Here is a 25,645-nt window from a genome sequence, read left to right on the forward strand (position 1 = left end):
TAATTCATGATTCACAGTCATATAGCATCACCAGCAGAATATTAAGAAAGAAATAGGTAGGCTTTTGCAAATAATATTCTATAGCAGACCACATCTTTACAGTCATACAGTTGTAGAGTACAAGATCCCACTGTGTTTGTTGATTATAAAGTATTTGATTCATTTGAACAAAATGCTGCCATGAAGTACTTAACCATATGTTGGTCAGATAGTATTTCATCTGTCAGGACCTTGTTAGCCAGCTTGTTGCTAGATTATAAACTCAGTGAGGACAGAAGCACAATCTTATTTTCTTTGCATCTCTCTTGAGGCCTGGCACAGTACTTTTCCTATATTTCAAATACCCATGATTCACTCGTGCCTTCCTATTACTAATACCACACCTAATGTGAATTGCAGTGGTCAAAAAACTATCATTTGCTGTCATTACGCCTTTGGTGTTGAGTCTCCCTGAATATAGCTAGGCTGATAGTCCAAGCCTTTCTTGTTTGGTAGATGATGCTTGTATTCTTCTTGCTGGAGAATCCCTCTCATTTTCACTGCATACCACAATGAGGTCCAAATAGAACAGAAGTGAAGAGTGCACTTAATAGGCATTTAAAAAATGGGGATTGTTGGCGCGGTGGATAGAGCACCAGCCGTGCAGTCAGGAGGACCTGAGTTGAAATCCAGCCTCAGACACTTGACACTTAACTACCTGTGTGATCCTGGGCAAGTCACTTAACCCTGATTGCCTCATCAAAAAGCAAAAAAATAAAAAAATAGAAAAAAATGGGGATTGAATGAAGGAACTTTGGGGAGAAAAACAATTATCAAAATTAGATTGGAAAAAAAATTTCTTTTGAAAATTAGATGAATTCATCTTTATATATGTCATGATCCTGAACAAGCCATCTAATGTGTTTGCATATACATAAATTCCTACTGGAATATTGCTGGTCATCTGTATTATTTATGAACAGTTTTTTTTTTTTGCCTTAATACACTGAATGTGTAAAGATACTGTGTCTCAAGATGTTCATTGCACAGACTTAGCCTTTATATCTGATTAATGGGAGTGGAAAATGTTACAGGCAAAAAAAATGAATGACTTGAAAGAAACCTGGTTGGTTATCTGTTGTTATGTGTCTTGAATTCACTTTGAGCTTTATCGGTAGCACCAGCTGTCCAGTTTTTCTTTAATGAGATAATCCTGGGTTAATGAGAGATTCAAGTAGCTAAATTTCTCATGGTTTTATTTTGCTTTGGAGATGGGAGGAGGAGTTGCATTATTGGTAGCTCTGAAAATATTTGCCTTTTTGATTGTACATTTACTTAAGAACTCTACCATTTGCCAGTTTGGGTGCTGAGGGACTCAGCAGTTAGCAAATAGATAGACTAGGTTAACAGAAGGAAGTCAGGTCCTTCCAGGTGGCACACTGCTTGTGGTCTACACCTGCTGTTTGCTGTTGAAAGAGGCAGTTTTTCTTTAGGGTTTATTTTACAACTAAATCAAACTCCTCTTGATGTGTCATTGTTAAATTTAAGGAATAACCCTAAAGTTTCCAGTAGATTGAATCTCTTTGTTCAGAAAATACTTAAAATCTTTTTAAAATTTAAATTTTTTCTTAAGAAATTGTATTGATAAATTTCATTTTACTAGATTGTTTCAACAACTGCCCCAACATACTCCTCACTGAATCTTGTGCAATGTACAATTCCTGAAAGCAGTTAAATAAAACAACACAAAGGAATAATTGCAACTGATTGTACTGCCTACTTGTGTGAATATTTTTCTGTTTCTTTTCAGAAAGGACTGCTGTATGCTTCATAAATTAGTACCAACACTATCCAATGTTTATGATGAATTTTGCCATTTAAAGCTGTATATAGTTGTAGTGATTGTTTATATTTATGTTAATTCTTTTGGCTCTGCTTTATTTCTTTGAGATATTCATCATTCCTTATGGCACAGTAATATTTCATTACTTTCTCATACCACAATTAGCCATTGCCCAGTTGCCTGATAAAGTTTTTTTTTTCCCACTTTTTTGCTGTTACAGATAATCAGCACACATTTATTCAGCACCAGTTATGTTCCAGGTACCATGCTAGGCACTGGGGAGTACAAAGACAAAAGTGATACAGTTGTTGTCCTCAAGAAACTTATGAGCTTATGTTCTGTGAGGCAGGCAAGTTAGCCTCATGCAGCAGCACAAATTTTGAAGGAGACAGGAGGCAGCCAGCACGTTACCAGGGTAACCAAACCATGGCCACTACATCACTTCAGCCACTACTCTCCTTAAGACCCTTGTGAAGGCAGGCTCAGGACCCTTGAGTCCAAAATCTCTTGGAATAGACTGTCCCCTCATCCCCCCAGGAACTATGTCAGCTTCCAACTGGCTTCCTGCAGCCACCATCCTGGGAAGCAGCCCCTGTGGTGATGTGACTTGGAAATTGCTTTTGCAACTTCTGCTCCTGCCCCCTCAGTAACCATAATTATTATTTTTTTTTGCGAGGCATTTGGGGTTAAGTGACTTGCCCAGGGTCACACAGCTAGTGTCTGGTCTGAGACCAGATTTGAACTCAGGTCCTCCTGACTCCAGGGCCAGTACTGTACCTACTGCACCACCTAGCTGCCCTGGCAACCATAGTTATTAAAGACCCAGAAAAGAAAGTTCTTAACAACAAAGTCCTTGACTCTGTCAAATGGCTTAAAACCAGCAAAGAGGCCAGTTTGGCTAGATTGTAGAGTAAGGAAAGGGACTAATTTATAATAAGTTTGGAAACATAAGTTGAGCCCAGGTTGTGAAGAGCTCTAAAATATAAATAGAATAACTATATTTGCTTCTAGAGGCAATAGGGAGTCAGTGGAATTTGTTGACCAGGGTAAGAGAGTGATGTGGTTAGATGTGTGCTTTCGGAAAATCACCTTGGCACCTGGTGAAGGATGGCTTGGAAAGGAGAGAGACTTGAGGCTGGGACACCCATGAGGAGGCTATTGCAGTAGTCCAGGCTAGAGGTGATGGGGGCCTGGATTAGGGTGGTGGCTATGTGAGCAGAGAGGAGAGAGATACCAGAGAATTTGTGGAGATGGCAGTGACATGATTAGCAACTGACTGCATACATGGGTTGACAGAGAAAGTGATTTTGAGGATGACACTGAGGTTACAAACCTGAGTGACCGGAAGTTGTAAGATAGTTGTGCTTAAAGAGAGGTGAGTTTTTGCTGAGAAATAATGTGTTTAGTGTTAGACATGTTGTGTTTGAGATGTCTAGGAAACAAAATTTGAAATATCCAGTAGGCAGTTACATAGTTATAAATAATTATAGTGCTTCTGTGGATATTTTTATATATAAGTCTTTTTTCTGGTTAATAACATTATTTTATAAACCTAAAATGGGCCAAAGTATATGAGTAGTTTTGTAACTTTCATAATCCTAATTGTTTAACATAATAATATGTAATAATAATTCCTGTCTTCTCTAAAAGACATCTTTTTTTCAATTCAACAGATATTTATTGAGCAATAATTGTTTGTAAGGGTGTGATAGGTCATATGGGACAGTGGTGTCCACATATCAACATTATCTATGTTCTATCATTTTTTTACTTATTTTATTAAATATTTCCTAATTAGATTTTAATCTCTTTTGGGCCACACTTAGCTTTGCTGGCTGATGCCTCTAGAGTAGGGAATACAGATGAGATTAGAACATGGCCCTGGGGTCCTCTGGGAGTGTGTGGTCTTTTCAGGGTGATTTGACACTATCCTTTATAGTCCATATTTTTATAGCCTTTACAGGTTTACAAAGTGCTTAATTATAGGATAGTACTGTCTAGTTCAACCCCTCATTTTGCAGAGGAAACTAAGGCCTAGAAGGGGTAGCTTCTGTGCTCAAAGTTACCCAGATAGTACGTAGGTGAGGCAGAAAGAGAACTTAGGTGGTCTGACTCCCTAGCTCATCATATTTTCCACTGCATTGCACTGCCTCATATGTTATCTCATTCAATGCTCCCCAAATCTTATTAGATAGGTTACCAGTCAGGTCAGACCGAAACACAGTGAGGTAACAAGACTTGCCTAAGATTTCCTAACTCAGTGGAACCCATTTTCTAACCCCATTTCTGGTGTTTTTCCATTATAATGTCCTAAGAGCTATTATGAAGAGTGGAATAAGAAAGTGATTAGCAAGTATAAAATGCTATGTTAGGTCTGAGGAGAGGGATCACTTTAGACCAGAAATGGTTGTTGTGGCCTAGGTGTGGTGTTGGTTAGGGAAGGATTTCTGTAGAAGGTGGCATTTAAGTTCTTTTTTTTTTTCAAAGTTATTCTTTAAAGGGACATGTACAAAATTCGTATTTGGAACCATCACCTTGTATTTTGTTTTATTAGTCTTTGTTACTACCCTTTTCTGCATTTATAAAATTAGGAGAATATCATCAGACCTATCTACCTTATTGGGCTATTGTGAAGATCAAATAAGAATATATGTGAAAATATTTTGTTGAGTAAATCTTGATGTTTCCCCCCTATTCCCTCCAATACCTCAGTTCCTTGTTCTGCAAAACTTAGCCCTTTTTAAAAAGTAATATTCTTTTGCGAGGTTTTATGTGTCCCACAGTCATGTTCACTAGCATAATATTTTCTTGTGTGCAGTTCAGATAGAACAATTTAGAAAATTTAAAACCACAGGCCAACTTTTAAAACATTCTTAATTTTTGTTCTTTAATTGTGAGTAAATTTAAATTATAGGATATTCACAACTAATGTGAAGTTGAGCTTCCTTGGCATATCAGATTTCCAGGTTGTACCTCTTCTCTCCTTTCAGAGTGAGCCTGTCAAGGTTGCTGCCTAAAAGCCACAGGACACTTGAATGCTCTGCCGATACTTCGATATGTTAACCAGCAGATTCTGGTTTAAAATATACAGCCTGTGATTTGCATTGTGAATTATGCACAGGACTTCCTCATAGAGTTAGGTTTTGAAGGTGTTTATTCAGCTGCCTATTGATGCTCTAATCTTATGAGCTTCAAAGTAGAAGCAGTCATAAAGGAGGTGTTTGCTTGTAGAAATCAAGAAATCAGTAAATTCAAACCACTATTCTGTTTCCTTGTTATCTGCCAAGCATACTTCTCATAGTTGTCTTCTTGTTACCTATTGGTATGTTTCATGTAGGCTCTGTTCATCTTCTTCACGCCCACTGTTGATCTCTTTAAACATTTGGATGAAGATTATATTTTAAACGGATTTTAAGAATACGACCTGCTCACAGATTTATCCTTTTTTCTTTAGTGATATGATCATCCTATCAAAGTTTTCTTATGAACAACTTTTTTTCCCCCTTGGGCGGGAATCCTCAAAATTTGGTCTTTGAAAGTGTACAGTTGCAGAGAATTCATAGCTGTTGAAAAAAGCAATGGATTCTTTCAGTTTACAGTAAATAATTCTTAAATTATGTTTGGATGCCAAAATGATATCATTAATTTTTGTTGTTTATTTAAATATGATGTGATATTATTGGTAGCATATGGTATAATTTTTATGAGTCGTTTCATGGTGTGTTCAGTACTATTCAGTGTAATAAATAGTTGCAAACACACTGGGTTAGATTAGTATTTTGATTCAGTCTTCTGTGATTTAATGAATGTGTAGTGAGGTGGTTGAAGAATTCATAGAGTTTTGTAAATAGTACATATAAATCAGTAGAATTAAGAAATAAAATTCTAATGGTCTATAATGATATTGTAATTCTCAAACTATCTCCACAATTTTTGGGGGGAGGAAATTATTGCTCTCAGGAAAAAAATTGAGTGGAGTGTTTGTTTATGATAGTCTCTTTTGACTTGCTTATTTTACATGTAGATATATAAGTACATATATTTATATATGAATAAATCTATTTCTATCCAGAGGGTGTGTGTATTGTAGCTACCTCTTTTCTATGACTTTGGTGGCACTTGTAAAATATTCTTAATGTGTTGAAGAAAGGCACCATGTTTTAATTTGCTTTCATAAAGAACAATTGTCTAATTATAATAATCTCCCATTAATTACCTCCATATGGAACCCATGTAGTTACACATAAACTGTGTGACTTCATGCTGTATTCTTTCTTCTGACTACCACTCAGTACTTTTGGGGTCATTGTTTCTAGCTAATCCAGGGCCTGGATTAATCAACTTCCGTTTCTTAGGACACTGATCTTCAAACTTTTTCAAGTTTGGCATTATCAGCAAAACATTTTTGAGCTTACATTCCTGATAAGTGTATATATACTTATTTATAAATTATATAATGATGTTATCTCTTACTTTTCCTTCTGCCTGTCTAATAGAGACTTTTTAGTCTTCTTTGCTGGGTCTTTATCCCTGTCATTCTCTATGGGGTATCCTCTGAGTCTCTGTCTTGGGCCCTCTTCTCATTTTTTCTCTATCTATACTCTCACTTGGTGATCTCATTAGCTCCCATCAGTTCAGTTAATATTTCTATTTAGGTGCTTCCTTGATTTATATATCCAATCCTAGTTTCTCTTCTGAGACTACATCACCAGCTACCTGTGGGACATCTTGAACTAGTTGTCTTTTAGGCATCTCAAACTGAACATGTTCAAAACTGAATTCATTATCTTTTCCCCAAAACCCACCCCTCTTTTGAACTTTCCTGTTACTGTCCAGGGCAGCACTCTCCTTCTAAATCATCTGGGTTCAAAACCTCGGTGTCACTGAGGACTTCTCATTCTTACTCACCCCATGTATCTAATTAGTTGCCAAATCCTGTCATTTCTGCCTTTGTAACATCTTTTGTATAATTCCCCTTCTCTTTCCTCATGCAACCATAACCCTTGTCCAGACCCTCATCAGTTCTTGTCTGCACTATTCCAATAGCCTTCTGATTGCACTCCTTGCCTCAGGTCTTTTCCTACTTCCATCCATCCTTTGCTCAACTTTCTAAAGGGTATGCCTTACTCTATCATCCCCTCCCCTCCACTCAGTTAACTTCAAAGACTCCCTGTTATTTCCAAGATCAAATAAAAACTTCTGTGTTTTGCATTTAAAGCCTTTTACAACCTAACCCCTTCCCACCTTTCTCATCTTCTTATATTTTACTCCTCTCCATGCACTTTTTGATCTAGCTTTACTGGTCTTGCTTGCTGTTCTTCTCTTACCATAATCCATCTCTGTATCTTTGTGCATCTTACCTCTGCCTCTTGGTATCCCTGACTTCTTTCAAGACCCAACTGGTATGTCACTTTGTGCAGTAGGCATTTCCCAGCCCCCTAGTTGCTATAGGCTTCCTTTCTAAAATACCTTTCATCCATTCTGTATGTGTCTTATATGTACCTATTTATTTACATGTTGTCTCTCTGTTAGACTGTAAGCTCTTTGAGAGCGGGGACTGTTTTTGCTTTTTCTGTAACCCTAACACTTAGTATGGTGTCTGCTACAGAGGCACTTAATTGCTTGTTGACTATCATACCAATAATGTACATTGTGAAACAAACAAAAATAGAAACTAAAAATGGTCCAGATAAATCTGAAATAATATTTTATCCTAGAGTCAGTAGGGAGCCAATGCCGTTTATTTAATAGAGAATTGAAATAGACCTATGCTTTAGGAAGATCATTTTGGCAGATGTATGGAGGATGGTTGGAGTGGAGAGAGACAGTGGCAGGGAGACCTATTAGGAGACTGTTGAAATGGTGCAGGGGAAAGGAGATGAGAGCCTGGGCTAAGGTGGTAGCCGTGTCAGAGGGGAGGAGACAGACATGGAAGTAAAAACAATATTTGGCAACTACTGGGATATCATGGGGTAAGAGGGAGTGAGACGTTGAGTATGGCGCCTATATTGTGAACCTTGGTGACTAGGAGGATGGTGGAACCCTTAACAGTAATAGAAAAGTTTGAAGAGGGGAGGGTTTGGAGGGAAAAGATAATGAGTTTTGTTTTGGACATGATGATTTTAAGATATCTATAAGACATACAGGTCAAGATTCCAATAGGCAGCTGGAGATTCAAGACTGGAGGTCTGGAGAGAGGTTAGGGCTAGATAGATAGGAAAATCATCTGCATAGAGATGATAATTGTATCCAGGGCTTAGTTTAATACAGTGTTTGACACATAGTAAATGCTTACTAAATGCTTTTCAATTCATTTGTTTATTCATTCTTATTTGGATCCCTATAAACAGTGCAGGGAGGTAGATAGGTCAGATATTATCCTCATTTTAAATATGAGGAAATTAAGACTCAGAGGGATTGAATGATTTGCCAAACAATAAGAACAAACCAGGACTCAGTTGAATCTGTAAGTTGAGTTAAGTCAAATCAACATACATTTCTTTCCTTTTTTTTTTTTAACATACATTTCTTAAGCACTTCCTGTGTGCCTAGCATCTGAGTAAAAGATAAGTTGAGCATTCTTTTCACTTAAGCATACCACCTCTCCTTATTTAGTTTTGCTTATTAGGTGGATTAGACGGGAAATGTGGTGTGATGGATTCAGGTTGATATAGAAATTAAAAAAATAATTACTATTCTCGTAATAAAGAATTGTTATCTTGTTTAACCAATATTCAGTCAGCAAAGCTATCCATGTCATTTTGGAAATCTCTGTGTGGTATTATTAAATATTATGATTCTGAAGAACAAAGTGAGACATACAAATGAATAGGCTACTTTAAAGATCTCTGCTAATTTGAAACTGTCACATATGTATAATGGAACAGAAGGACTGTTCCTTTTGTAATTTATGGATGCAGTACTTTATCAGGGTTGAGTTGTAATTGCTATATAGTTATTATTAAGTACTTACATGAATTCTTAAGTAATCTTATTAAAATTCTTTTAATATAGTCAGATCACAATGCAAGTAAAACTATTAAATTGTATATCAGTATGATTTTCTGTGTATAACACATATGTGTATATACATATTTAATTGATTAATTTAAAACACCCAGGTCTCCTTAGATGGAAGGTTTTTTACCTTGATCCATAAATTTGGCACACAGGATGTGGAAAGTAATAATGGGCTACTTTTTAGACGTATGGACACAAGCAGAACCATTAAGAGTTATGAAGAGTTAAGCCCTCAGATTTTACTACCGTCTATTTAAGTTTGCAGAAGTGATATGTGGAATGCAGTTTAGAGGTGAAGCCTCATTATCATTGCAGACTGCTCCCTTCTCCCTAGGCCCTTCTCTCCTCCTTCATTGTTCCCCCCCCCTTTTTAGTTAGTGACCCAGAATTCCTACACCACTGCAAGCTTACTACCTGCAGAGTTCTGCTAATCTCAGCAGTGTTATGTAATTACACAAGTCCTCTACATGATATCATGTGATGTTGTGTATGTGTCCTCCCACGCATGTATCTTTATAGAGTAGTTTCTTCCCATCTGGTGTTAGAGATGAGCTTCTTGTGAGGCTATTTTTAAATCTTCAAGCTTCCTGGCATCTTCTCTGCTTGAAGTAACATCACTGCTTCTGAATGCAAGAAAATCCATAAAGTGTTTGTGATTCTTCCATGTGAATGTGAATAGCAGTTTTATTTGTTTTGCTAATTATGCCTTTTAGGGGACTGCTACGTGGTGAAGTGGATAGAGCACTGGACTTGGAATCAGGAAGACTTATCTTCATGAGTTCAAATCTAGCCTTAGACACCTACTAGCTGTGTGACCCTTAGCTCATGTTTGCCTCAGTTCCTCATCTGTAAAATGATCTGGAGAAGGAAATGGGCAACCCCCTCCAGTATCTTTGCCAACCAAATGAGGACATGAAGAATTGGACACAACTGAACAAAATTATATTTTTGTATATGAACCAGCCTTAAGGTGTAGAATGGAGAAATGTTTTGTGGATTACAAAGACTATTATGTATTGAAACCTATATAATTTTACATAATGCTTAAATCAGGCTAATACCATAACCATAATTGTAAATATTTAGATAGTCACTAGGTTTTTTAAGTCATCTGAAGACTGGAAATAACCAGCCAAGACCAAGAAGATGTAGAGAAGGTAAAACAGTTCTTATCTTAAGGAGGTAGGGGGGAAAGAAAAAATGAGGTGACTAATGGGAGGTAGCAGTGAAAGTGAGTAAAAAAAAATTCAGTGAAGTCTTTGATGACTATTCTAGTCCTTCATTGATAATCCTGTGAAATTCTGCCTACGTTTAATCCACTGCACAATTTACTCCTTAATTATATACCTCCTCTTTTTGATAATGTTTTGTGTAGCAAAACAGCTAATAACCTCCCTTTTAGGGAAAACCTTTCCTAATTCCTCTAGTTCCTTTCTCAAAATATCATGTATATATTTATTTATTTATTTTTTACAGATTTTATCTTCCGAGCAGAATGAAAGCTCCTTAGGTCAGACTTTTTGTTGTTGTTGTTTTTCTCTATCCCTAGAGCCTAGCACAGTGCCTTGCACATATTAAATGCTTAATAAATATTTTTTGGATTTTATTGTATTGGCTTCCTAACCAGATCGTAAATTTAGGGGCAGAGACTCTGTGTTATGACTCCTTTTTTTCACTGCATCTCTCCACGGTTCCTAGCCTTGTCTTGGGCACATAGTAACCACTTAGGATGTTGCGAAAATTCAGGATAAAAACAATAGCCTTGGCAGGAACCTTAGCTCATCTAGTCAGTCAATATTTGGCAGATCCTTGGACCCACATATTTCTCCCCATTCATACTAGTGAATTGGAAGAGCACCTTCCAAAATAACAGTTGCTCATGGGTAGGCCAAGCTAATATAATAAAAATGACAATTCTACCTAAATTAATTTACTTATTCAGTGCCATACCAATCAAACTACCAAAAATTATTTTATAGAGCTAGAAAAATAATAACAGTATTCATTTGGAAGAACAAAAGGTCCAGAATATCAAGGGAATTAATGAAAAGAAATGCAAGAGAAGGTGACCTATCAGTACCAGACTGTAAATTGTATTATAAAGCAGCAATCATCAAAACTACTTGGTACTGGCTAAGAAACAGAGTGGTAGAACAGTAGAAGAGGTTAGGCATGTAAGACACAATAGTCAATGACTATAGTAATCTACTGTTTGATAAACCCAGAGACCCCAGCTTCTGGGATAAGAACTCACTATTTAACAAAACTTCTGGGAAAACTGGAAAATAGTGTGGCAGAAACTAGGCATAGACCAACATCTTGCACCCTATACCATGATAAAGTCAAAATGGGTACATGATTTAGATATAAAGGCTGATACTATAAGCAAACCAAGAGAGCAAGGAATAGTTTACCTGTCAGATCTATGGAGAAGGGAAGAGTTTATGACCAAACAAGAGAGAGAGAATATTACGAAATGCAAAGTGGATGATTTTGATCGCAGTGAATTGAAAAGTTTTTGCACAAACAAAGCCAATGCAACCAAGATTAGAAGGGAAGCAGAAAGCTGGGAAATAATTTTTACAGCCAGTGTCTCTGATAAATGTCTCATTTCTAAAATATATAGAGAAGTGAGTCACATTTATAAGAATATAAGTCATTCCCCAATTGACAAATGGTCAAAGGATATGAACAGGCAGTTTTCAGATGAAGAAATTAAAGCTCTCTATAGTCATATGAAAAAATGTTCTCAATCACTATTGATTAGAGAAATACAAAATAAAACAACTCTTAGGTACCAATCACACCTGTCAGATTGGCTAACATGACAAAACAGGAAAATGATAAATGTTGGAGAAGATGTGGGAAAATTGTAACACTAATGCATTGTCTCCAACCATTTTGGAGAGCAATTTGGAACTATGCCCAAAGGGTTATAAAAATGTGCATACCCTTTGACCCAGCAACAGCACTTCTAGGGCTATATCCCAAAGAGATCATAAAAATGAGAAAAGGACCCACATGTATAAAAATATTTATAGCAGCTCTTTTTGTGGTGGCAGAGAATTGGAAATTGAGGGGATGCGCATCAATTGGGGAATGGCTGAACAAGTTGTGGTATATGAATGTAATGGAATGCTGTTATGCTGTAAGAAATGATGAGCAAGCAGACTTCAGAAAAACCTGGAAAGACTTGTATGGTCTGATGCTGAGTGACGTGAGCAGAACCAGGAGAACATTGTACACGTAACAGCCACACTGTGCGATGACTAACTTTGATAGACTTAGCTCTTCTCAGCAATACAAGAATCTAAGACAATTCCAAAAGACTCCTGATGGAAAATGCTATCCACATCCAGAGAAAGAACTATAGAATCTGAATGCAGATCAAAGCATACTATTTGATCTCTTTTCTCCTTTCGTTTCTTCTTTCTCGTGGTTTCTTCCATTGGTTCTAATACTTCTTTACAACATGACTAATGTGAAAATAGGTTCAATATGAATGTATATGTAGAGCCTATATCAGATTGCATGCCTTCATGGGAAGAGAGGAGGAAGGGGAGAAAATTGAAAACTCCAAAGCTTATGGAAATGAATGTTGAAAACAAAACAAAAAATAAATAAATAAATTTAAAATTAAAAAAACGAGTACCTTCTAGTTATAGAACCTGTGCATATCCTTTGAAAGATACTGAGGAGTATGAGATGGTCAATTAAGTGGAAGAGGCCACTTACATTGGATAATTGGTCTTATGAAGTTTAGGCCTTGAGACCATAGAATTCTCAAGTTGAAAGAGGCCTTAAAATCTCACTTCTCTCTGAATGCAGGAATATTCTTTGTTGTATTCTTGACAGCTAGTTATCTGGTCTTGAGTGTTAGTTCTTACTATATATCATCAGGTAGCATATTCCCATTTTGAGTAGTTTTAGTGATTAAGAAGTTCATATATTAAGCTAAATTCTGCCTCCCTTGCACATCGTAAGTGATTAATAAACATTTGTTGCGTTGAAGTTAAATATCTGCTGAATAGAAGGATCTAATTCTGTTCTGTAAAGAAACACAAAATAAATCTAGTATTTTTTCATAATAGCCATTCAGCTACATGAATACTGTTATCAAATCTCTTTCCTTGGGCCTATCCTGTGCTGTCTCCCACTTCTTCCTCTCCAGTAAACATCTGTAATTCCTTCAACTGTTTTTCCTCTGATATGGTTCAAGTCACTGAAAGGCAAAGGGAATCAAAGTGTGTTAAGAGAGAAAGGGTTTGGAAGAGTTAAGGCTGGGCTATGGATTTTTAGGGGGGGGGTCCAGGCTTTAGCCCAGGGAAAAACTTAGGATGTTGTAAAAGTCAGATCACAAGTATTGTTAGGTTAGGAGGAGTCAGACTTCGATGGGCAGAGCTTGGATGTAATGAATTGAAGGGAAGAAGACTCTTCCTTCCATCTGCTTAGCTGGTGGAGGAGGATCTGTGGTTCATCTTTGTGGGGCCTAATTGTTTTCATTCTGTATATGCTCAAGAAATAAGTAAATATTTAGATAATTATTTTGGAATTTGGGGTCATGAGAGGATTTGTCATTTAATCTGGTTCTCATCAGTTTGTAGTTTGTAGATGTGAATCCAAATACCAAAGGTAATAATTGCCAGAAGTTAGTTGATGTGTCTTTTGTAGTTAGAAATAGAATTTAGGCCTTTACATTTCCAGTGAAATATTACTTTGTACAATCTAGTCAACAAACTAAATGCTTACTACATGCGAAATACTGTGCTAGAAACTATATGTTTTCATTCCTACATAGGCTTTCATGCTTAACTCTTTAACTTTAGGAATTTGAAGGCATGACATAGTGGAAAGAATACTAGGGGCAGCTAGGTGGTGCAATGGATAGAGCTCTGGCCTTGGAGTCAGGAGGACCTGAGTTCAAATTTGGCCTCAGACACATAACACTCACTAGCTGTGTGACTCTGGGCAGGTCACTTAGCCCCAGTTGCCCTCACAAAAAACCCCCCAAAAAACAGAATTACAGTTTTACTTATCAACAGTGGCTTTCTCACTAACTAGCTTACTGATTAATCACAGTCTCTCTGAACCTACAGTAGACGCAATAATACCCATGGTGCCTCCTTCCCTGGGCTGTTGTGATGATTGTGGTCAGCATGCCTAGTGAATACAGTGGTGGATTTGGGTCAGGAAGACCTGGTTAAAATTCCATCTTCGGAACTTAGGGAAGCATGTGATTGTGGGCAGGCAAATCACTTCACCTCTCAGACCTTCAGATTCCTTGTTGATAAAATAAATCTAATTCTCATACTACAGGCCCCACAGGATTGTCAGCTCTGTATCATTTTAAGTTATTACTATAATGTATATAAAGTACTTTATCAGTGTAAAAGTGCTCTATAAATGTCAGGGCTTCTCATAAAGTTTCCCATACTACTTATGCTAGGAAGACAAAGGTATATGTGACAGTGCTTGCCTTTAAGGAGATTATGATTCTGCATGGTACACACATCAGTCTGGCAAGTAGCTCAAGTGCAAGGCTCGGTCTCATTAGCGTAGCACTTACATGGCCTGCATCAGGGTAAAGGTGGGAGAACACTTCTGCCTGGGGCTGGGGTAGATGTAAGGGCTTATGAAGGAAATTGTTTTTGAGAATTTGCCTTGAAGAATGGTTTCAATAGGCAGAAATGCAGGGGAGGGCATTTTAGGTATAGGCAAAAACACGAGTGAAGTTGTGGAGGTAACAAAGTACGAGGCACCATGGAAAATAGCAAGTGAATATAAGTTTTATGTTGAGACATTATTTAGAAAGGTAGTTTAAGACAGGTTGTGGAGGGTCTTTAATGCCAGAAATTTGAACTTTATTCTGTGGGCAAATCAGGGAGTTCACAGAATAACATGATCTTAGAAGGCCTCTAGTCCAGTAAGTGCTGGAGCAGAACATTCCTGAGAACAAATAATCATCTAACTTCTGTTTGGAGCTCATGAGCTTCCAGTCAGCAAATGTAGGCCCTAATCCTAGTTCTTATCACCTTCCTCATGACAACCTGGTGAAGTACTCGGTATGAGTATTATTTTCCTAGTTTTAGGGGAAGGAAACTGAGGCTTAGATTGGGGAAATGAGCCCATAGTCATTGGACTAGTGTCATTGCCTCAGGAATTGAAACTGATAAAGTTAGAGGCAGATTCTAGCTTGACATAAGGAAGAACTTCTAAACAAATTAGTGCTGCCCCAAATTGTAAGGGTTGCCGCAAGCTGTAGTGAGTTCACTTCATTTTATTAAGCATTTATTAAATGCCTACTGTATGCAGAACACTGCATAAAAACTGGATATATCCATAATTTGGGTAAAACATAACCTTCATGGAATCTAGTAGCAGGATAAGATACAAACATAGATAACTGTAATACATAATGTTTAATATATATATTAGGGAATTCCAAAGCAAAATGCTATGGGAAATCCAAAGGGGGAAAGTAGTACTGACCCAAGGGATTGAGAAGACTTTTTAGAGGGGAGGTAGTGTTTTAGTTAGGTTTTAAAGGATGTAGGAGGGCAAGATATTGCAGGCATAGCGATATGAGAGATAGAGAGATGAGCAGAGACATGGAAGTAGTTTAATGCATATTCAGGGAAAGAAGGCAGTTCATTCTGGCTAGAACATAGCCTCTAATGAGGGGGTTAATTGATATTGCAAGAGATGGAATCAACAGGACTTGATAATTGATAGGTTATAAGAGGTGACAGTAAAGAGTCAAAGATTTACCCTAAGGTTATAAATTTAGGAGACAGGGTGAAAAAAAAAATTGGTAAAGTCAGGAGGAGGAACAGGATTATGGGAAAGCAAGAATATAATCAGTTTTGGACATCCCCGAGGGCAGTTGGAGATGTTGGTCTGAGGTTATAGATTTTGAGGCATTTGCCTGTAGTTGATAATTGAAGCTTTTGGAATGAATGAGATTGCCAACATAGAGTATAGAAAGGAAAGGGCTGAGAACAGATCCTTGTAAAACACCTGTGTTAAAGGGATTGAGTAGAGAATGATTAGAGAGATTGGAGGAAAATCAGGAGCATGTAATATCTCTGAAACCGAGAGAAGAGAATATCGTGCAATAAGGAGTGGTTAACAATGCTACATTGCAGAGGAGGAGGAGGTCTGTAGAAAGATATTTGGGAATTAGGAGATTATTGGTTTCAATAAAATGGTGGGGGAAGATTGCAAGGGGTTTAAGAGGGGGTAGTAAGGAAATAGAAGCATTTGAATATAGATTTTTTTTTTCTTCAAAAAGTTTAGCAGTGAAGGAGAGTAAAAGGATGGGGCAGTAGCTGGATGGGCTAAAAGAGAAAAAGAAAGCCACTTATTAAATGCCTAATGTGCCAGGTACTGTACTAAATCCCAAAAGAGAGGGGACAACTATTGGAGGCTGGAAAGAAAGAGTAAATAGGTCAAGGGGTTAGCCTTTGTGAGGGCTAGAGATAGTTGTCTACAAACAGGGAAGGAAAAGAAAGTGTGTGCTGATGCATGGAGGGGTGGGTCTGTTGGAGCTCACATGAAGGGTGTTTGGTAGAGGAGGGGAGGAATACAGAAGATAATTCAACATAAGTATTTATTAAGAGCATAACGTGTGTGCCAGTTACTGGGGATATGAAGACAAAAATCAAAATGGGAGCTTACTTTCTATTGGAGAGAAACTAGATAAGTAAATATAAAAGAATTTTTTGTGGGTTGCATGAACTACTTGGGGGTGGGGGAAGGAATCAGGAAAGACCTCATTTAAGGGGTGGTACTTCAGTTGAATCATGAATGGAGCTAAGTGTCTCAAGAGGGAAGAGGTAAGGAGAGAAAACATTCCAGGAAGGGGACATGGTCCCTGTCTTTCTGGAGTGTTCTGCCTAGGAAGAAGATAAATCACATATACAGATGAGTATGCTACAAAAGAGAGCCTAATTGCTTAAGAAACATACCAAGTGGTATGTGAGTTCTGAGGGAGGAAAGGTGTAATTTCTCACTGGACATGTGCAGAGGAATCAGGGAGAGGCATAGAGGTGGGATGCTTATGGAGTACAAGTGAGTAATCTAATTTGTCTGGGCTACAATTGCATGTGGGTGGAGTCATATGAAATAAAACTGAAAGTTCTCAGTTGCTTTCTAGAAGAAGACTTTTTTCATAGCTTATTTGAAGTTCTGAAAAGAGGCTCCCTGATGATCAATGTTTTTTGCTTTTTTTTTTTTTTTTTGGTGAGGCAGTCAGGGTTATGAGACTTGCCCAGGGTACACAGCTAATAAATGTCGTGTCTGAGGCAGAATTTGAACTTAGGTCCTCCTGACTCCAATGCTGAAGCTCTATGCACTGTGCCACCTAGCTGCCCCGATGATCAATGTTTTAATCAACTTTTTTGTTGTTGTTATTGTTGAATGTTTTCTCCTGAAAGAAGAATAAAATTTTTCTAGGTTCTCATGTGGGTCCAGATCTTTGGGCCAAGAGTAATAACTTTTGTGTTTTGCCCCATTAAGCTTCCTAGTTAAATTGTCTACTATTTTTGTGTTTTGAGCATTAGTCTTTCCTGGACTTAGAGCATGTTTTTGGTGTAACACTTAACTTTGTGGGAATGTTTTTGAGTTTCACAACTAGTAGGGTTTCACTTCCGGGGTTGGTAAAGCACAGTCCTGTGGTTGGTGTTCTCTAGTGCTGCTTTTATCTTTGGCAGCAGATGTGAAAGTAAACATATACTGTTGGAAAACAGGAAGAAGCCTGGCCGATTTGAGGAGGGTGTGTTTGTAGGGAAATGATTATATACAGGTTACCTGAAAACTAAACTGCTTTGTAGTAATCACATACCATATTATATCTTGTTATTGAAAAGTAAACAAAAAAGCAAATTGTTTATACCCTAATGAATTCTTGGATTTGTGTATACATTAACTTCTACAGCTTTACATGAAGTATTGTTGTTTATAATGGAGAATTTGTATTTTTATCTTCTGGTTGTCTTTGTTCTATATTTTCTTTTGAGGCTTTAAGATTATTTTATTTAATAAAGAAGTGTGAGTTTTTATAGAATTTTAGACCCAATTCTGCTAACAATGAGAAGGCATTTAACTGTTCCAAGCTTCAGTCTCTTCATCTGTAAAGTGAGAATAATACTGTACTAGAAATCTATCATGAAAGCCTTACTCTACTTCCTCATCATGGTATTGAGAGGACTGGATTTTCAAAGGCTAATTCAGTAAATCCTGAACACTGCCAGTTACTACTAAGTTGGAAAGGTTACTAGGACCATTCCAGTGAGGACTATATTTGTCAAGTGAGGGACTTAGCTAAGTTTGGAAAGAGTTGTTGTTCATTCATTTTCAGTGATGTCCAACTTTTCATGACCCCAATTAGGGTGGCAAAGATACTGGAATGGTTTGCTATTTCCTTCTCTAGCTCATTTTATAGATGAAGAACTGAGGCAAACAATGTCAAGTGACTTGCTCAGAATCACACAGCTGGGAAGTGTCTGGAGGCCATCACCATAAGGTTGTCAATCAGGTGGTAATATTTTTGGCCACTGTAATTCATGAAGAGTACTTCCTAAGGTGAAGAAAGCTTAGGATCAGCATTGGTGGAGGGAGTGCCTATGTCAGTGGACTTGGGGAAGGAATTGAAATCATATTTGTACTTCATGCATTATGTAAATGTAAGATATTGTTATCTAATTCTGTTAAACTAAAGATCCCATTTCTGATTTGATCCTACTAGCAGAGGTTAGTTGCTATAGAAGGGAATTCATGTTTTGGATAAGAGTTGGACTCTCTGAGGTTACTTCTATCTCTGAGGTTCTGGGATTTCCATTTAAGTACTCATGGCTTTGGATTAAGTTCATATTATGTTTCAAGTGATTCTGAGAAATTATTTATTATATTTCTTCTGCTCTGACTTGAGTTAGTTTTCTTACTGAATCTTACCTTTATACTCCCTTTGATGCTTGAGAAACCATTTTTAAAAACAATTTTTAGAAGAAAATTTTTTTTTTTGTGGAGAAGATGGGTTGAAAGGCTGAAGAGAGAGGTTATATAATCTGAATCTGAAGTGGTAGTGGTGGCAGTGGTGGTGGTAATATAGATGCCATGTTGAAGAGAGATTATTTATGTTATATTCAGGTCTGACTTGTTACTCCCAGAAAAACAGCCAAATGCATCAATGATTGGCATTCCTGCTTGTAATAAATATCAGAACCTGTCCATGTCTGTATCCTTTGCAATTTTTGTACATGTCCTTGTGTCCTCACATCCTCCTATCCTCCAAAAGGTCCATCATACAGGTTCATCCACATACTGGAGACCTTTTTCACTTTCTTTTGGCATCACATGGGTACCAGTGGAGCACTCCATGCATTCACCTGTTGTCCCTTGCGACATGTGACCAGCCCATCTTCTCCTTCTGTTGTATTCTTCTTCCCACATATGCTTTCATTTTTTTCCTCTTTACTCCCCATAAAAAGTAAGATGAAAGCTGAAAAAGAAAGACTCTGTATCCTTTGCCTTTGCTTTGTGGTTTACTTTTTCAGAAATATCCTCTCCTCAGTTAAGGAGTTGTTGCTATCATGTTTACCTTCATGAACTTCAGGATAAAGAACTTTCAAGCCTGCTCCCCATGGGCAGCTTTCCACTCAGAAATTTTTAGTAGATATGTAGCTTTTAAAGATAAATTCACAAAGTTTCTTTATAATAATAATTTTGAAATGCTTTGTACAGAAATGAATCAAAAATATGTAGAATGAAAATAGCTCGTGACTATAGTCATTGGCAAAGCTTGGATTTAGAGAGCGAGATGAAGAATCAGAAATACAAAAGAACTCAGAGTAGAAGGAAGATAATTTAATTATATGTCTTAGGAATCCTCTGGAGAAGCACATGTTGTATACTGTGTATCTTTAATATTTGACTTTTATGGATATGTAAGGTGATTTGTCTTAAGAATTTCTTTCTTCCCCCAATATCCCGTCTTATCTAGATGCATTCATTTTGTTTGTGCAACAGCTTTTTAATTTCGTGTAATCAAAGTTAAGTAATATACATATATAACTTAATTTCCTTTTTTGATATAACAACAACAACAAAAAAGAAGTGAGAAATTTTTTTAAATACCCCGCCCTTTGGTAGTCATGAATAACCACACTTCTTCCCTCCCACCACCTCTGCTGTGGAGTTTGAAACGTTTGAGTTTAATCACCATAGTTTAAATAGAGAAGTGTCAGGGTGGTTGGGAAGCCTCCATCCTGTCTTAGCCTTTTGGCTGGTGCAAGAACCTGTAGAGTAACCCTCATGGTGTCTGGCTTCTGCTTGGATTGAGGCTGCCATGGAGTGACTGAAAAACTCCAGACGCAGTTACTGCCTTCATGACTTTGGTCAAATCAGTCTCCCTGTTCTGAGCCTTCACTTCCTCATTGGTAAAAGGAGGAGGTTATGCATTATATGATCTCAATGGTTCTTTCCAATTCTAAATTCTATGATCCTTTATCCTGTGGCTCCTAGTGACAGGGAATTCATTGCTTTGTTAGGCATTCCATTCTATCCTGAGATGTATCTCTGTTAGGAGATTCTTTATATGCAGTTGAAAAGTGTTAGCTTATTTATGTTTCCATGACTGGTTTCTTACCCTCTTTGTCTGCTATATTTTTTTCCCCTATAATACTCCTTTGGGACAGATAAACATGCAGAAAGCTATCTTCCATAAACTGTATACTATAAATAAAACGGGTAAGGAGAAACAAGCTAACCCTCAGTGTTGTATATTTCTCTTCTGATCCTGGGATTTATCCCTCATTTAAAAGCAGGCCAGATGTTCATTTTTTTCACGTTCTTTTAAAAAATATTTTAAACTATCAACAAAATTCAAATTGACAAAATCCTAAGTTATTGTACATGAAATAAATTATATTAGTTTGTTTAAAATGTATTAATTTCACAATGTGGAACAAAAATGGCCTGTTTGCTTTCATATTCCCTTTAAAACTCATTTCCTTTTGTATATTTTAAAATATTTTTGCCCCTTTTTTCAGAATTATCAGTGTGTATTTTCTTTCTTTATTTTGCATTACTTTGTGTCTCATATTTCTTTGTATGATTCATATTTGTCAAAGTGCATTAATATTCTGTTAAGCTTATGTGTTACAGTTTGGCCATTCTGCATGTGTACTATTGTCATGGACTGCATCTTTTTTTTCTTTATGGTTTTGTTATGGAGGAGTGAATATCAAATATCAAAAGAGCAAATGTACTGCTGCTTAGTTGTGTGATTGCTTGAAAGCAAAATTGCTCTGTGGTAATTTGGCAATGGCAACTTCTGATGATTTGGCTTTTTATTTTGGTGGCCTAAAGAAGTAGGTGTGGGGAAAATAACTGGTGAAGCAGAGAGATGGGAGAAGTTGGAAGCATTAGGAAAACTAAACAAACTCCTCCTTATTCTTTTGTCTTTTATCTGGTGCGAGTTCTTGTATCCAGAAGTTGATACCTGAGACCTTTGGGTTTTTAGATGCCTTGACTGAATACTTATGTATTGAAGTTACAGCAAGTTCGGATTTTGTGTTGGTAGGAATATACTTGATGTCTGCTTTACATTTCAAAGACTTCATCTTTTGGAGAGCTGCATAAAATTTTAAAGTACTGTATAGATAGCATAACCAGTGAGACAGATGTGTATTAGCTGCTTTTCCTGTGATAACCTTCACATTTCTACTTTAAGCTTATTTCATTGTTGTCTTTTTGTATCTTGTCTGTTTAGATTCAGCTCTCTTAAGAGAGTAAGTCCATGCTTAATTTAGGTCTGGTAATAGGCTCATTAATCATTGTTTTACTTGGTATATTTTGTTTTTTAATGAGACTTAAAATCTTAACAGAAAGGAATCTTAGAGCTGGGATCATTTAGTCCAACCATCTTATTTTAGAAAGGAGGAAACTGAGGCCCAGAGAAGCAGGGGGATTTGCCCAAGGTCACAAAATGACAGATTAGATGTAGAAGAAAAAACATATTTCTTCTATACATTGACAGGATTAGAACCCTTGTATACTGACTCCTCCTTTAGTGTTTTTTCTAAATTTCCTTTCCCTGGATTATGTTAATTGGTATCATGGTAGAATAACTCATCTGGTCAATGAAATCATAATAACCTATATTTATATACATTTTATTTATAATTACAAAATGCTGTGGTGACTATCTAAATAGTTTCTTGTTCACAGCAACGAGGACCATTGTATAAGTAATAGTCATCATTTCAGATAGAAATGTTGCATATTGGATTCAAAACCATTTTTAAAAATAAAATTAGCCATTTTACCAGTGTTATCAAAACATTTATTGTAATTTTCCTGATGTTTTAATACCTAACATTAGTTTTGCTAGTGAACAGATAACAATGTCTGTCTTAAAGGACCAATTTTGTAAAATGTATTAATAATGTAAAATTTGACTCAAAAGTTTGTTTAAGAAAAAAAAATTCTGCTTTAAGTTGGTATCCTCTCTATAGGTAGGTAAATTTCACATGGCCCATAGGCGTTTTCACAAGTAACAAATGAATGTAGCATGAATCACTGGCATTTTACTATTCTTTTGTGTATGTGGCATTTTTCAGAGGTAATAAACAAAAGTTACAAGTCTCATTGGAAATCTCTACCAAGGGATAGGAATAAGGATTGATTTTATTGATCTAGGGAACTTTCAGGTCAGAAAACTCCCTCTACCAAAGCAGGTTAGTCAATACCTTCTCTGTAACTTGAGTCTTAGAAAGTTGCTAAGAGCACTGAGAGGTTAAATGATTTGCCCAGGTTCACACAGCCAGTTAGTGCCAGAGTCTGGACATGAATCCAGATGTCCTTGGCTTTGAGGCTATTTCTTTATCCATTAAGCCACAGCTACCTCTCCAATGCACTAAACAAGAGCAATATTAGTGCTTCTAGTTTGAAGTACTGGAAAGGAAAGGGATATGATTGAAAAATAGAAACTGAGTTGGTTTTAGATGATTAGTGTTTTAATGGGAATAGAATTGAAAATAGAATCTATTCTTGGCTTTCAGACTTCTGCTTTGACTATTAGGTGTCAGTCTTGATTGTTATTGTGTGTTGGAGAAACTATAGATGAAATTGTAATAGAATTAGAGAAAAATAATGGGCCTTAAAAGTAATTTTTTTCCTGAAAAATGTATTTAGTGTTATAGTGGAGAGACTATTGTATTTGGGAGTAGATATGCTCCAGTTATGCACTATAGTGATAGTCTCTAATGAGATGTGTAACCATGGCAAGTTATTTAACTTCTCAGAGCCATATAATCTGAGGAAAGGATTTCCAGCGTGATTACTGTCTTCAGATATTTGAAGGGTCCTTCATAGAAGGAGGAGTTAATCTTGTTCTCTTTGGCCCCAAAGGGCAGAATGAGCCCAGTGGGTGGATTGGGAAGCAGATTTTGGCCTAATCTAAGGGAAAAGTTTCTAACAAGTAGAGCTGCCCTAACAATGGAGAAGTCTGCTTTGGTAGTTAGTATGTTCATTGCTCCTATTGGTTTCCCTTCAGTGTGGGGGTTGGATTACCACTTTTGGGGATGAGAAAAGTGTCATGCTTCAATACTCCAAGATTATCTGATTCTGTGATGGTGAATGCGTACAGAAGTTCAGAATTACTTGGTGGAGAGAAGGGGTGTTCCCCAGATATTGTTTCTTTTGTTTTCTGAGTTTCCATAGCTCTCCTCAGGTAGGTAAAACAGAAGAGATGTAGCAAAACACAGATTTTTTTTTCTTTTAGAAATGCTTTCATGGAATATGTCACCAAATTTCCAATTCGTCGTGCAATAAAAGGATAAGGAAGAATCAATTGTGCATTTTTATAGGCAAGTTTTGGTAGGTAATCATTCCTGGAGAAGTGTTCTTTCCCAAGTAACTCTGTTACTGCTTTTGAGGCATCATTTGATGGGATACACTCACATCTGTTCATAACAAGTTATCTGTTGTTTAGGTCTAACGTTTTCTTTTTTATTTAAAATGGATATTTTTCCTTTCGTTTTATTTCAACAACAAAAATTACAATAAGTTAATAGTTCCCTTTGACCTGCCATTAAGTGATATAGCAGTTGAGGCTTTTTTCTGAATTTTTCCTTATTTTTTAGTGTTCATACTAAGTTATTAGCTAAAAATATTTGTGAAGATTCATTTTCATCCAAATAGTTTATAAATCGAAAGCACCTCAGCTTTCTTTCATGAAGATACCAAGAGGTACAAAATGGATTTTCTTGCCAAGATTTGTTTTCTCTATTGGTTAACGAAGATGATAGCTTTTAAAAGGGACCCTACATTTTATCTTCCTCTCTCCCCATTCATTCAGACATTTAATTGGTACTTACTGTATGTACAAAGCCTTCAAGGAGCTTGCAATCCAGTAGGGGAGATAAAGCATGTATGTAGTTATTATTAGCAAATTGGAATATAAAGGCCTTTCAGAGACATGTATAGTATTATGGGAACTAATGAAGATAAGATCATGTCAACCGAGGGGAATCAGGAAGACTTTTTATTAAAAACATTTGCACTGAGCCTTAAAGGATGAGTGGGATAGCAGTAAATAAAAGGAAGTGTGGGGTACTTTAAGCATATAGAGTGGAGGCTGTGGAAAAAGTTCACTTAGATTTTAGCAAAGTGTTTGGTAAAGTGTCTCATTGTTCCCATGGAGAAAATGGAAAGAGTTAGAAACAATTAGATAACTTCAGAACTGATTGGATGGCCAGATTCAAAAAGTGGTTGTTAATGATTCAGTATTACCACGATTGGAGGTTTCCAGTGGAGTAGGTCCTCAGGGATCTATGCTTACTTAGCCTTGTGCTGTTGAACATTTTTGTTTTTGACTTGGATAAAGGTGCTAAGTCCCATTAAATCTGCTGATGATGTAAAGCTGGGAGCAATAGCTAGCCCAGTCTAGATGACAGTCAGGAGCATTGGGCTGAATCTAATAAGATGAAATTATACGGATAAACATAAAATCTCGCACTTGGGTACAAAAACCAAGTATGAAAAAGATGTGGGGTTTTTATCTTAATGCAAGCTAGCATTGCGATGTGGTAGCTAAAAAAGCTAATGTGATGTTAGGCCGAACTAAGAGGGACAAAACTTTCAGGTGATGCCATTTGCCATCTGGAGTATTGTATTCAATTCTTGGTGCCAAGATTTAAAGACATTGTCAAATTGCAGAGTGTCCAGAGGAGGACAATCAGGATGGCGGAAGGTCTTGAGTCCGTGACATATGAGGATCAGTTAAAGCAGCCAGGAATGTTTAGCTTGGAGAAGAGAAGACCTAGGGGGTATATATCTTTAGGCATTTGAAAGACCATCGTTCAGGAGAGGGATTAGATTTATTTTGTTTGACCCCAAAGGATTGTCAGAAGCTGCAAAGAGTTAAATTTAGCCTTGTTGTCTGGGAAAATTTTTTAACAGAGGTGTCCACAAGTGAAATTAGCTGGTTTAAGAGATGGTGGGTTCCCCCTCCCTGGACAGCTTTAAGCAGAGACTGGAGACTACTTGTTCTGTATGTTATGGTAGAAATTCCTTTTTTTGTGTGTATGGTTTAGACTAGATGCCCTTTGAGGTACCTTCCAATTCAGTGATTCTGCTAATAGTATGTACCAGGGTGTGAAGGTGAAAGAGCGTGGAGATACAGTGGAGATACATCTTTTTAATTATTTTTTTTCAATGGGCAAGCAGGTGTTAATACATAATTAAGCAAAACAAATTCCCTATTGGCCATGTCCAAAAATGTAAGCCTCATTCTGTATCTTT

At 36.9% G+C, this 25,645-nt stretch overlaps 1 protein-coding gene across 8 annotated transcripts in view; it reads left to right on the forward strand.

Annotated features, from left to right (window-relative positions):
- Positions 1 to 25,645, forward strand: part of EPB41 (erythrocyte membrane protein band 4.1) — a 207,054-nt gene that overhangs the window by 37,409 nt on the left and 144,000 nt on the right. For 5 of the 8 annotated variants that reach the window (XM_027864660.1, XM_027864665.1, XM_027864666.1 and 2 more), the window contains exon 1: positions 16,898 to 16,912. The exons of the other annotated variants lie outside the window; for them this stretch is intronic. In XM_027864660.1, coding sequence (XP_027720461.1) covers positions 16,902 to 16,912 — 11 coding nt within the window. In that variant the 5' untranslated portion in view covers positions 16,898 to 16,901. Of the gene's footprint in view, positions 1 to 16,897; positions 16,913 to 25,645 lie in introns of those variants that run through there. 8 annotated transcript variants of the gene reach the window in all.

The sequence above is a fragment of the Vombatus ursinus genome, unplaced genomic scaffold (genome assembly GCF_900497805.2).
Source record: "Vombatus ursinus unplaced genomic scaffold, bare-nosed wombat genome assembly UNPS02014775.1, whole genome shotgun sequence".
Lineage (NCBI taxonomy): Eukaryota > Metazoa > Chordata > Mammalia > Diprotodontia > Vombatidae > Vombatus > Vombatus ursinus.